The 14,756-nt window shown below is 38.4% G+C and overlaps 1 protein-coding gene across 2 annotated transcripts in view; it reads right to left on the bottom strand.

Annotated features, from left to right (window-relative positions):
- slc5a10 (solute carrier family 5 member 10) overlaps window positions 1-14,756 on the bottom strand; it is a 118,750-nt gene that overhangs the window by 35,382 nt on the left and 68,612 nt on the right. Inside the window, exons 2-7 of one of the 2 annotated variants that reach the window (XM_066661661.1) lie at window positions 10,679-10,750; window positions 9,032-9,136; window positions 8,540-8,599; window positions 6,543-6,647; window positions 5,874-5,979; window positions 4,456-4,536 (exon numbers count right to left, since the gene is read on the bottom strand). In XM_066661661.1, coding sequence (XP_066517758.1) covers window positions 4,456-4,536; window positions 5,874-5,979; window positions 6,543-6,647; window positions 8,540-8,599; window positions 9,032-9,136; window positions 10,679-10,750 — 529 coding nt within the window. Of the gene's footprint in view, window positions 1-4,455; window positions 4,537-5,873; window positions 5,980-6,542; window positions 6,648-8,539; window positions 8,600-9,031; window positions 9,137-10,678; window positions 10,751-14,756 lie in introns of those variants that run through there. The other variant, XM_066661660.1, reaches the window with a different exon arrangement.

Raw genomic sequence — 14,756 nt, 5'->3', positions numbered from 1 at the left:
CTAAGACGTTCCAGGGATCATATCATGTGATTTTTTTTTTTAGACCTGTGGTTGTTTGTTTTCTACTGCTTACCATAACACTCTCACTTAATTTCACAGTGTTCTCTGTTCCACGTTTTAATGTCTTTTCAAAGTTTCATAGCCTTAACAGAGTGAAATTGATCCCGTTTGAACTTTCAGGCCTTATCCGATAATGAAGCAGAAATATGAGAGTGAGCTCAGCTCTAGTTAAGCTAATGTTTTTCCATTGTATTTGGCAGGAACTGGTTTAACTGTTGAGATGATTATGGCTGGCAACAATCCATTGTCAATATTGTTTGCGAACTCTATATGTTCAAACTGTGTTTTATTTTTTATTGCATCTTCAATAACAAGGACTTTCCGAAACGAACTAGAGGAATTAAGATTTAAGTTTGCGTTTGTAGTCCACTTTCATCAGACAAACCTTGTTGAAACTGTCATAATAACAATGGCTCATGATTTAAAGTATTTAATGTATCGTTATCTTTCTTCCCCACTCTGAAGGTTCGAACTTGGCTAATTAGCCTTATTGTAGCCTTATTTATGACATGATATACTGCAATGATTTGTGTTCACACACTCAATACCTTTTACATTTCTACACACTAATATGTGTAGTCAAACTAAGCCATTATAATTGTTAGTCTGTTTACAAGCTTAGCTTAATACCAGTTAAGCTAAAGTAGCTAATTAGGCAAAGCTAAATCCTTAGCTTCTTTGCTTACTAGCTTAGCTTAATACTGGGTTTCCTGAAGTAATGAGTGCTTACATTCACACATTTCTACAGCTAGAAATGAAGTCGGGTGTAGAGTCAAAGGAAGGTAATACATTCTCTGTAGAATGTGACAACATGGACAAGAAAACCTGGTCAGCAGACTCTATCATTAGCTTGACTAGCATTATTTGCTATTTGTTACTTTGTGTCACATTTATAACTCAAACAACACAATTCAAACAGTAAAAAACCTTGCTGTTTTACATTTTTGTACACATACTGACTTGATGACTCAATTGTTTTCTGGACGAGAAGAACTTGCTAATTTTTTATATGTTAAAGCTGCAAATATAACCCAGGTTTTGCTACAAATGTAGCATGAGCCAACAACCATAAAACTGGAATTTTAGTTCCACCTTAGACTCTTAATTACTGTTTGCAGGGGAAAATGTCCAATGATTTCTTTATAACAGGGGATCTTAACATTTTTCAGTCTGAACCATTCTCAGAAGTTCCTACTTCTTTTAGTCCCTGAATATTTCATGGAATCAAAATATTATTTTGTGGCCTCAGTATATTATCCCATTGCCTCAAAATAATATTTCTTGGCCTTATCTTATTATACCATGGACTCAGTATATTATTTTGTGGTTTCAATACATTGTTTCGTGGCCACACTATAATTTCCTGGTGTCAAAATATTATTTTGTCACTTAAAATGATTATTTTGTGGCCTCAAAATATTATTTTGCAAAATATATTTTCTTGATCTCAAGCATATTATTTAATACCAGAAATTCATTAGTTGGTAACAATACCTAAAATTCTAATATTCTCTATTTCAATTTTGACACCATGACAAAAACCAATGAAATGAACGTAACATAATTTTTTATTTAAAATACTTAAATATTTTTTTTTATTATTCTTTTATTTATTTATTGTTTTCCAGCAAAAAAGTGCAATTTAGTTAATTTTCCCTTTTGTGTCTTACCCAGTACTCTACCTCTTTAAATGACAGACGTGTTTGGAGACGGGACCTTCACTCTGATTGGCTCTAGAACAAGACAATTTTGATATCAACTTGGTACTGAAATATCAGTTCTTGTGACATCTCTAATTTCGTTTCCTCCAAATATTATTTCATGGCCACAATATATTATTTAGTGGCCTCAAAATATTACATTGTGGACAAAAATATTATTTCGTGACCTCGAAATATTATTTAAAAAACACAATGTCACCTTAGGGTCTCCGTAGTTTCCTACTGCTACAGAAACATGTATGTAATGTGTTTGGAATGATAATTATTTTGTCTCCAAATGATAACTAATCCTGTGCATCATGGGATCAAACAACCAATCATTGGTTTGCAAAGGTATATAGGTTGGGACCAACTGTTTAAGAACCCTTGCTTTACAAAAATACAAGCAGTGAGCACATTCCTAAATACTGTGTAATATTTTTAAGGGACACCCCAGACAAAAATGGAGATGAAACCATCTCTACTGTTGGTTACTCGTGATAAAAGTGCGTGCTCCGGTTGCTCTGTGTTATCACGGTATGGATCCCATTTTGGATGATGCCTCATGAAGGTGGGAGGAAACTGACAAACTGAATTAAATAAAATGACAACAACATGTTTAAGAACAAATGCTACCAAATTTACACAGATATAGGTTCTGAAAAGCAGTGTAGATGATGTAGAGAGTGTTTAACCCAGAAGTGGACACAACGGTCTCTTTGTTTTCCTTTCTGCTGTTAAACCACAACCATGTTGGGGATACCTATTAAGACCTGCCCTATTACCCTCTTCATGCACCATTAGGTAAATCTGTTATTTTCGCCCCTGTCTCAGTCCCAAATACAGTACACAATCTCTCCCTGAGATGTGGATATTTTCACTTCCTATTATATTTAGTTCCTATTATGTACATGATATTTAAAAAACAGTCATATCACAAAACTAATTCAGCTAGAACCCCTGTGTTATTGCTGGTGTATGTTTTTATGTTTGGTGTTTCAATGTTTAAATACATGACTCTCACTGAAGACATTATACATTGTCACTATCCAGTAAAAATACATATATCTCCATTTTTTTGTAGCTTTAATATACTACATTACACACACAATACAATGACTCCCATTGAAAGTTTAAATTATTTTCCTTCTCTTGTAAAGTTGGTATTGTAGAGATACATGATTTTCATTGGACCGTGATGTTTTATGCAAAGCATTATGGGGGACTTATGAAAACCGACTTGTTCAGTGCACGTGTATTATAATTATTTTTTTTCTACTGACTCACAAACTGTGAAACAAGACCACCCGGTTAGGCATAAATAAGTCGTCCAGATTTTGTGCTGCAATTACCCTCTTAAAAATAAAGGTTCTACAATAGGTTCTTTGAGCGATGCCTTAGATAATTCACTTTTGGTTCCGTAAAGAATCATTCTTGTTAATACATTTAAACGGATGAAGAACCTTGAGTTTGAGCGATGTCTGTTAAACATACATGGTTCTTTATGGAACCAAAGTGGTGCACAGAGGAGGTAAAACAAACAAAACAAGCACAGAGACACAGGAGCACTGAGTACAAACTGAAGAAACGTGAATGGAAAAGAAAACAAATCAGCGAAAATAGCCGAAAACAAGAGCTTCTGCTCCTTGCTCCTCACTCCTGGGCTCTTGTGTTGAACTGAGCTGTGGCTCATTATCATTTAAAGAAACCGACATTGAAACTCTGTTTTCACATGGGATAAACACTGCTGTATTGTTTGATCCTTGTGGTATTTTGGCCAATGCCTGTCACAGATAATTCAGTAAGACCAGAGAACTGTGTTAATGTGTGGAAAAAAAATTCCCCTTTATATTATATTTTAACTTTTACGTAGCAGTTTTAAAGTGACCCTTAAGTAACCTGACAAACAGATATTTATATTTTAAATGTCTAACTATTGACTGGAATGGTTTGACTCTCAGTTTCCATTATATTTACCACTGTTGATGATACAATCGCTTTAATTTGGCTAATTATCCCTAAGGCCTTCAGTTCAGCTTCTGAAGCCCTAACCAATGGAAGCTTTGCAGTCCTTACTTAGATATCACAGAAGGAAAGATAAAAGAAAATGAAAAACTCATGGGACAAATTTCCACAGCCTATTTAAAAAATTTAACCCCTTTGTTTCCAACCAAAATGTAAAGATAAGAGCATTTTATTAAAATATACGAAGAGAACTGTAGTGACTTACAGTAATAGGTGTGTGTTTAAAGCCCTGAGGGGTCCCTACACTTTCCGAAGACTGTGTTTGCTGTAAACTAGAGCTAAACAGGGCTCTACTGCATAGTATTCATTCTTACGTGATGCCTGTGCTGATTTGTCATGTTTTACTAGTGTGTGATTTGCCTGTGTGGATTTCAGGCTGTTAGAGGAGGACTGAGGAATGTCAGTCATTGCCAGGTCAGAGCTAAAACTTCTTGTTCTGTCATGTCACTGTCATCATACTATTGCCATATTAACAGGTCCCTACTGTTCCTGAGGGGGTGTTGGCTTCATTCTTTGTGTAATATATATTTGGGCACCCCCAAGCAGTTTCTATGTTGTCGTCTATTAAAATTAAAGTAGCAATAAGTCATTTGTGAAAGCAATAGGTCACGGCTGCCCACATGCGTCTACTCGGTATCAATACTATCAGTCAAATATGGGTTTCACTGACCTGTGATGGTGAGGATGACTGCGCCAATGATCATGATGAAGGTCTGCAGAGTGTCTGTGTAGATCACAGCTGCTAAACCACCTAGTGTTATAAAGAGGGACCAAAAGGACCAATAGGGACCACACCCAAAAAGTAACAAACACACACACACACACACACACACACACACACAAGACAACACACATTCTGTTTCCATTATAAATGTGAGGATTTTATATAGACACGAACATTAACACCAACCCTAAACCTAACCTTAATCTCAGAAACCAAAACACCTGCCATTATATTAATGCCTATATATATTTCTATAAACATAGCACAAAATGTAAGGAAATGTGTGTCTGGTAGAGTATTTCTATGTTGTGGTAATGCTTCTTGGCAATGAATCTTATAGCATTGTTAATCCTGTTAATTTCCCTTTTAAATGGTGCCACATTTATAAGGAACATGCATTTGTGGGATGAGCAGTAGAGCTGAGTGTGTGGGCTGCGCTCATGAAAATTTTACCAAATCCTCTCTGCCAAAGCCAAACAGCTTATTCTGTGTGATGGTGTGGGGCGGCATCTCCCTCACTGGTAAAACGAGGCTTGTCATCATTGGAGGCTTCTCAATGCAGAGAGATATCAAGATTAAATTCTACAACCAGTGGCAATCCCACATCTCCACAGTCTGCGACCGAACCCTATCCTCCAAGATTACCTCCACACTCACCTCCACAGAGAAGGGTTTATCAGAGACTATCTCCAGAATTTGGGAGTGGAGAGGATGGAATGGCCTGCAGTGTCATGACCTTAACCTCAGTGAACACTTGTGGGCACAACTTGGGCGTGCTGTTAGTGCCAGAGTGACCAACACAACCACGCTGGTTGAAGAATGGGATGCCATTCCACAGCAGTGTGTGTCCAGGCTGGTGACCAGCGTGAGGAGGAGGTGGAGGATGTTGTGACTGTGTATGGTTCTTCCACACGCTACTGAGGCTCCTGTTTGTTAAATGAATCATTCAGTCACCAAACACCAAACGAGTCAATGGCAGAATTAGCTGTTTGGCACTGGCAGAGAGGATATGGCTAATTCTTTATAGGCGCAACCAACATACTCAGATCTACTGCTCCTCCCACAAATGTTCCTTACAAATGTGGCACTATTTAAAAGGGACATTAACAGGCTTCCAATGGTATAAGATTCATTGCCATGAAGCATTGTTACAACATTGAAATACTCTACCAAACACACATTTCCTTACTTTTTGTGCTATGCTTTTATTCTATTTATACTTAATATTATATTTGAAATTGTGTGTCCTGACATGTCACCAAATCTGAGTATTGTTCTAGTGGAATTGTGTGTGTTTTCTGGAACCTTGTCCTGACATTTCACATAAACCAACACACAAACACACACACGATATACACAGATACCTGCGATGGTGTAAAATGCTGTGACCACCAGCATGAGGATCGTGGAGAGGTAGAGATTCCATCCCAAACACACCTGCACAAACAAAGCTCCAGAGTACAGGTCTGTCTGCACACACACACACACACACACACACACACAAACTCAGCTTAAGTATTTGTCTACAGAGACCTCCTCTCTGCTCCCATCACTGAGCATGATGCTAGTAGCTGATTTAATAGGGCTGCTGATTGGTGCTCTCCTCCAAGCGTGTTGAGCCATTAGACAGTATCTTGACAGTGGACTTTAAAACCTGGAGTAATTCATATTAAATAACAGTTGTTTCTATTCTCCCATGGTTCTTTAAATGTTTGGAAACAGCCATTATACTGACACATAGTGGCCTGGATGTTTCAGAGGTTCTGTACTCAGTCTCTTTTAAACATGACCATCCTTGCTCTATGCAGCATAAATAACTAATCACTTTTATAAACAGCGCTTGCTACATTTTGGTGATAAAAATGACTCCAGCTCTAGGACACTGTGATTAATATCCAGCTGAAATAATGTATGCTCACAGCAGTCTTACATTTTCATCTTTGCAGTTCTAAATGAGTTGGGGCCAGACTTGAAGACATGTTCGGAATTACAATACTGTTGTACTGTGTGTGTGTGTGTGTGTGTGTACTCACTGAGATCTTGGTAAACACTGACAACATCAGACTCAGAGCTGACAGATACATGCGAATTCTCTCCCCTCCAAACCGCCGTCCCAAATATTCCGGCATCGTCACAATCTGACAGACACACACACATACACACACACACACACACACACACACACACATACACACACACACAAAGAAAGAAGAGAGAGAGTGAGAGGAAAAGAAGAGACAGTGAGAGAAAGAGAGAAGAGACAATGAGAGAAAGAGAAGAGATGGTGAGAGAAAGAGAGAAGAGATGGTGAGAGAAAGAGAGAAGAGATGGTGAGAGAAAAAGAGAAGAGACGGTGAGAGAAAGAGAGAATAGACAGTGAGAGAAAGAGAAGAGAAAGAGAAGAGGCAGTAAGAGAAAGAGAGAAGAGACAATGAGAGAAAGAGAAAAGACAGTGAGAGAAAGAATATAGACAGTGAGAGAAAGAAAAGAGTGAGAGAAAGAGAAGAGGCAGTGAGAGAAAGAGAAGTGACAGTGAGAGAAAGAAGAGACAGTGAAAGAAAGAGAAGAGACAGTGAAAGAAAGAGAGAAGAGATGGTGAGAGAAAGAGAGAAGAGATGGTGAGAGAAAAAGAGAAGAGACGGTGAGAGAAAGAGAGAATAGACAGTGAGAGAAAGAGAAGAGAAAGAGAAGAGGCAGTAAGAGAAAGAGAGAAGAGACAATGAGAGAAAGAGAAAAGACAGTGAGAGAAAGAATATAGACAGTGAGAGAAAGAAAAGAGTGAGAGAAAGAGAAGAGGCAGTGAGAGAAAGAGAAGTGACAGTGAGAGAAAGAAGAGACAGTGAAAGAAAGAGAAGAGACAGTGAAAGAAAGAAGAGACAGTGAGAGAAAGAGAGAAGAGACTGAGAGAAAGAGAAAAGACAGTGAGAGAAAGAAAAGAGAGTGAGAGAAAGAGGAGACAGTGAGAGAAAGAGAAGTGACAGTGAGAGAAAGAGAAGAGACAGTGAAAGAAAGAGAAGAGACAGTGAAAGAAAGAGAAGAGACAGTGAAAGAAAGAGAAGAGACAGTGAGAGAAAGAGAGAAGAGACAATGAGAGAAAGAGAAAAGACAGTGAGAGAAAGAGAGAAGAGACAGTGAAAGAAAGAGAGAAGAGACAGAGAGAAAGAAAATAGACAGTGAGCGAAAGAGAGAAGAGACAATGAGAGAAAGAGAAAAGACAGTGAGAGAAAGAGAGAAGAGACAGTGAAAGAAAGAGAGAAGAGACAGAGAGAAAGAAAATAGACAGTGAGCGAAAGAGAGAAGAGACAGTGAGAGAAAGAGAAGAGACAGTAAGAGAAAGAAAATAGACAGAGAAATTGAAGAGACAGTGAGAGAAAGAGAAGAGACAGTAAGAGAAAGAAAATAGTCCGTGAGAGAAAGAGAAGAGACAGTGAGAGAAAGAGAAGAGACAGTAAAAGAAAGAAAATAGACAGTGAGAGAAAGAGAAGAGACAGTAAGAGAAAGAAAATAGACAGTGAGAGAAAGAGAGAAGAGACAGTGAGAAAAAGAAAAGAGACAGTGAGAAAAAGAAAAGAGACAGTGAGAGAAAGAGAAGAGACAGTAAGAGAAAGAAAATAGACAGTGAGAGAAAGAGAGAAGAGACAGTGAGAAAGAGAGAAGAGACAGTGAGAAAAAGAAAAGAGACAGTGAGAGAAAGAAAATAGACAGTGAGAAAAAGAGAGAAGAAACAATGAGAGAGAAAAAATAGACCGTGAGAGAAAGAGAAGAGACAGTGAGAGAAAGAGAAACAGCGAGAGAAAAAGACAAGAGTGCTGAAGGTGGCTGAATTCCATCAAATGCTCAGGGTCAACATACAGCAGAAGAAGGGGGTGCTAATTTAGCTACACGCTTAACTTAAACATCGCTCAAAAAAAAAAAAACACTTGTCCTGGCTTTTGATGTACCATCTCTAATAACTACATAGTTACACAATAACAACTATGTAATACCAGTGTAATATTAGCAGACATGGAGTAGTGGGTGTAAGACCTACCCCAGAGGACACGTACACTGGGACAAAGATCCAGGCCAGCGCCAGCAGGACATACGTTGCCTAAAACAAGACAAAACAGGACAATAATGGACCTCCTCTGTCTCCCCCTGCTGTTCACTATATGTTACTGTGGGAAATTAAATAATTAAAGACAGTCTCCAGCTGTAGTATTGCAGTCATGGTCAGGGTTGTGATGTGAATGTCTAATCGGAGGAGCCACTGGAATGAGATCGCTTTTATATCTCAGCAGTTTCTCAGGGAGAACTATGAGATCTGATGGTGAGATCAGACAAAGGAGACTTCAGAGAGTTCAGGTGCTCAGATATTTCTCTCAGTGTAATGAGGGACTGTGAGAGGGGCACCTAAGGGAGTGTTTTTTTGTTTATTTTTAAATCAGGAAACATCTGGTTAATCCATATACATCTGGCAATATTTAGACAGGTGGCAGATGGACGTCACTGGACTTTTCAGGAAGCAGAAGAGTGGACTCACGTTCCATTCAAAGCCAGCCACGGCGATGCCTCCCGCTGCCCCTGTGCCGGCGAGACCAATAAACAGCCCGGACCCCTCACTGCTGGCAAACAGAGACGCACCGATCTGTACAACATTCACACAACACAGACACAACATTAAAACAACATTCATTAATGCAACATTAACTCTACATTCACACAGTATGAAGACAACATTACCAGACCATTCAAAATACAATTCACACAAATTACTGAAACATTCACACAATAATACACCATTCACTCAACACTAATACAATGTTCACTCAACATTAATATAGCACTAATATAACATTGGTACAAACGTCACATCATATTCACACATTAATGCAGCAGTAATACGTACTTCATGCACAGTGTATAGCACTAATACATTATTCACCCATTAAAAAAACAATACAAAAAAGGCCCAAAAATACTGTGGAGTGTAGTTTGTTATTGTAGAGTTCACTAATGATATTTTATTGCTGTTCAGGCCCACGCTTGGCACTGAGCATGGTGACCTCAGGAGCATGTGCAGCTGCTTCAGAGTGGCTGATTTTATTCTGTGGAGATTAGGTTTTATGATGTCACAAAAAAGATCAATAAAAATGAAGTGTGCCAAAGTGTGAAAATCAAGTGCAAGACCAAAGTGAAAAATCAAACCATTGGTGGTGCCAGGGGTGGAAGGTATGAGAGTTAATTCATATTTACGAAAAGTCCTATGATAATCAAAGGCAGCTAAGACATTTTAAGACAACAAACTTAGTTTCTCCAAAACTGTAATTTTACAGCAGGGAGAAAACCTTCTTAATTTTTAATGGAAGTCAATGTAAAAAGAATTTATTCTAAGTCATTATGGAGCATTCCTATTGGTCCGTTCATCACTTAACTAACCTAAAATAAATAACAGAATTAAATTAAATGAGCTCACATTACATATGACTAACAATATAAATTGTTATATAAACATATATATAATATATAAACAATAAAATACCTGTAAGGACAAATAGTTCAAAGACCAGAAGCTCCTTGATCATCACTTCAACTAGCCATAAGTTATTAGCATAAAGTAGAGAAAATCTCAGCTTAATCTGTTATTCTCCCTACATGACTCTTGTTGCTAAACTGTGGCTACAAACAACAAATGGAGCAAAACCAACCCACAAAAAACTGTAGAAGGAAGAGGACAGAGCGAAAACACCTAAAACATTAGAGCTTCTGTCCCTCGCTTCTCACTGCTGCATGCTCGCGGTCTGGGTGAACAACGAGTGGCTCATTATGGTTTAAGGAAAAGAAGCTGAAACTGGCTGTTTAGACAGAGGGATCATACGGCCGTGGTGTTCAAGGATGTTAACTATGTCAACATTTGTTTGTAAATTACAGGCTTATAACTTTCCAGCTGCCATTTGTAAACAGGAAGTTATGTGTTAGCTGTGTATTAGTGTTTGTAGATGTTTAATGATCTGTTCAATCATTCACCACTCAAACACAAACATTTCTGTTCCAAAAGGACATTGGCGTGGAGGTTTTTAACAGACGACACAGCATGGATTTTCATTCAAATGTAAATATTTACGTAAAATATTTTAGAAACATTTCTTCAAAGTTCTCCGAATGATTTCTGTGTTTTTTTTTTACTTACAGGCCACCAAGCCATGTCTCGTCCAGCAAGGAAGTATCCGTTCAGAGTGTTTCTGCTTACTCTGCAAGATGACTGACACACACACACACACACACACATTAAAAGGTAATCTATTTCCCATATTAACACTACATGTGTGAATATTAAAGTTTAACTCACACATCTACATAGCATTCAAGTAACTCTAAGTAAGAGCTGTTACTTTGTCTCCTGAGCTCCCCCTACAGTTACTGAGTGTAACTACTATTACACTCCATCTATTCCACTCCACTCAATCTATTACTAGATTGACAGCAATGTCTTGATATTAAGGAGAGAGGAGGGAGGGAAGAGTCTCAATTTTTTTAAGTAGCAGAGGCCCTAGTTTCCTTATTAGAGGTCAGTGGAGCGTCACAATTATTTTGAAGCTGTGCTTAAAATAAATAAATAAATACTACCTACTGTTGCTTTAAGGATATTCACTTCTATTATACAGCATTATAAATTCACGCAGTCGTTTATGAATGACCAACACATTAATTGCTTCATAGAAATTGACCTAAGGCGGGTCAGTGTAGTCTCTCTGTAGTTCTACAATTACAGACAGGTGTTTATTGTTGATCTGCATACTTTGTTTTCCCTGTTTCATTCTGTTTGTCAATGGACAGGACCCACACAGAGCAGGTGTGATGTGGTGGTGGATCATTCTCAGCGCTGCAGTGACACTGACGTGGTGGTGTGTTAGTGTGTGTTGTGCTGGTGTAGAGTGGATCAGACACAGCAGTGACTGCTGGAGCTTTTAAAGCCCTCAGTTCCACCGCTGAACTGAGGATTGTCCACTGACCAAAAACATCCAGCGTCCTGTGTCCACTGATGACGACCGACACACACTGTGCAGCGACAGATGAGCTACTGTCTCTGACTTTACATCTACAAGGTGGACCAACGAGGGAGGAGTGTCTCACAGAGTGGACAGAGAGTGGACACAGGGTTTAAAAACTCCAGCAGTCACTGCTGTGTCTGATCCACTCTACACCAGCACCACACACACTAACACACCACCACCACGTCAGCGCTGAGAATGATTCAGAATCGTCAATGGTGGTCGTGACCATTGAGGGACAGGGAGAAAGGGGGTGAAAAAGTATGCAGAGCAACATCAGAAGTGTTCATAATGTTATGGCTGAAGTCAAAAGTTGGGGTACAGCTTATAATCCTGTTAGACAAATTATTAATATGGACTAAGACTATTAAATAAACCCCGAATGACTAAAGGTGATTTGCCATTGGACCAGCTATAACTCAGGTCACAGACTAGACCTGAGAGACTGGTCTTTGGAGAGTTATAATTTTATAACGGCTGATACCAAAGTAACAAGTTTCACTTACCCATATTCCCACAGCGACATTAAGTAGAAAATACGCTCCAATCACGATGATGTCAGAGATGCTAAAAGACTGGGAAAGAGCGAAGAATCGAGTGGTATCGTTACCCGTCATGGCCTGTCCCTGCGCTCAAGACACATAGACTGCCAAGCAAAGTGAAAGACAAATGGAGGGAGAGAGCGCTGTGTAAGTGAATTGATCATTAAACACATCAGTTTAATGAAGCGACTGTGCACTCCCAGAAGAGCAGACACAGGGCAGGCCGAGAGAGAGAGAGAGAGAGAAATGTTCTGTATGATGATTTTTCCTTTTTTTTTTTTTTCAAATATCATTGTGCTGCGTCACTGACCTGTAACAGAGTCTGTATAGAGTCACTGTACTTGCTCCTCTGGCCTCAGCACTGCAGAAACTGCATTATGTAATTATATTTATATATATAAACCACCCCCTTTCCATTGATTTCAATACAGTGTGGTAAAAGTGATTTACACATGGGAAAGTCCCAAGAGGAATACAAACAAACAACCTACCCTTACCTTGTGTTCCTTTAAGTGAGCACCAGATAGTCTTTGATGAGCGCCCCAGTAGTATTGCTCCCATGTGTCTCTCTGCATATATTTTTAGCCCCGTTTCAGATTGTTCTCCATTGTTCAGGACCACCACTGAACTACTGTGAGAACCAGATACTATCAAATAAGGGCCAAACACTATTAGATGAGCAACCAGATGTAATCAAACGAGCAGCGGATACTATACACTGAGAACCCCATTTTAATAGTTAAGCACCTGATACTATGTTGTGAGCATCAGATACTAAGTACTAAGCAATTTAGGTTAAACAATTAATAATAATAATTTAAAAAAAAATCCCTGATACACCCATATCTGTATAACTCAGTAGAAAAGAGCCCAGTCTTAAATATTGCAATACTCCATACATAGTGATTACTACACACAGACAATGCACTTAATTGGCAGTGATATGTGAAACTTCTAGGCAAATATAAATTGAATAAAATCTGACATAGTGCAGTACGTGACTGCAGAAGCTGATATATTATGACTTGCACTATGCTCTACATACGGTGGAGGGAGACATTTGAGATTCAACATTTGGTTCACTGCAGTAAAGAAAAATCACTAACTGTCTTAGATTTTCAGACAAGGTGCAAACTTTATGGCAAACGGAAATAACTTATGCAGACAGTTGCGATAAACAATAGAACAACAAGAACTTGCTGCACTCTCAGAACACCCGAATAGTCACGTCAGTAGACTCTTACACACTGAAAGAAACAACCCACAAGTGGAACAACAGGATTATTAAAGCTCATACAAGAATAACTCTCACATATTTAATTGTAAGAGTTGATAAATTCATTGGAGGCTGGAGTGCTAACACTGTTCTACTGCATTCTATTAAAAAAATGATAATATGGCTAACAGTGGATAACAGATTTTTCCGCCTCAGTATAAAATATATTGAGATACCTTCACAGTAGGCTTCAGTGTTTTACATATATACTATGTGCCTGATACTATTAATAAAACATTTATTTTGTTAAATTTGGGGCTAACCCCCCTCCACCACACACACACACACATTTCCTCCTGCAAACACACACTCAGAGCATGCTTAAGGTGTGTTACCCCAACACTTAATGTGTGGAAATGAGTCTAAATAACATCTCCAGACACTCTTAACAATGTCAATGATTTACTCACACTGTCACTGCTACTTATCCATTAACACATATACACACAGACACACACACACTCACACCATTAGCATTAATCTTACACAGACACACACACACCTTGGCCATTTGGGTGCACGTGAACAGATTTCTTGTAATATCTTCATCATGTAGCTTTGATTTCCGAGCAGAGGTGAATACATTACCATTCAAAAGAAACGCTATAAAATTGTGTGTACATAAAACATGACACACATTTCTATACAACTTTAAATCAGTAGGTTTTTTAAAAAGTAAGATTACGAGCAAGATAAATGAGAACCATGTAAACAAAGAAAACAATTGACTTTAATAATTTAAAATATTAAATATTATTATTTTTATAACTTGCAGATGGTTTAATGGCATGGCTATAAATCATTACACAGTCTGCATTATCAACATTCATCTCAGCTAAACAGTTCCATCTCCCATCCAAAATTCACCCAGACCTCCAGCGCACTTCATACATGGCACAGAATAAGCTTATTCCACCTAAAAGAGTAAGTGCACCCTGCTGGTTTCAGCTAGCTGACCCAACTTTTAGTCCAACTTCATAAAATGTTCACAAATGGGAGGCAAAGATTTGTAGACAAAACAAACCCAAATGCAGACAAAATAATCCCTCGGTCTAGGCTCATGTGCTTTTTATATTTATGAGCACAGCACGGGGCAGGGGACGCATTATCTACGCCTGCAGCAGACTTCAACCAACCAGTGGGGCACTGGAGAGCCAGAACTGACCACAATAAAGATGTTAATGCACATATTTTTTAATACAGAGCAATATATTTCAGTTGTTAATTTAAAAATAAGTTTTAGGGTGTAATTACTTTTTAGCACGGGCAGCTGAGATATCATACGCTGTTACTCATAACTCACCAACTTAAAACACCAACAACAGCCTGCATTCTTTTTATATTTGATGTTTGAATGAGTTTACTCTTGAAGCAGTAGTTCATGATTATAATCCAATA

Source organism: Hoplias malabaricus, chromosome 2 (genome assembly GCF_029633855.1).
Source record: "Hoplias malabaricus isolate fHopMal1 chromosome 2, fHopMal1.hap1, whole genome shotgun sequence".
Taxonomy (NCBI): Eukaryota; Metazoa; Chordata; class Actinopteri; order Characiformes; family Erythrinidae; genus Hoplias; species Hoplias malabaricus.
The sequence above is the reverse complement of the archived record's forward strand: the minus strand, read 5'-3'. Positions and strand labels throughout refer to the sequence as shown.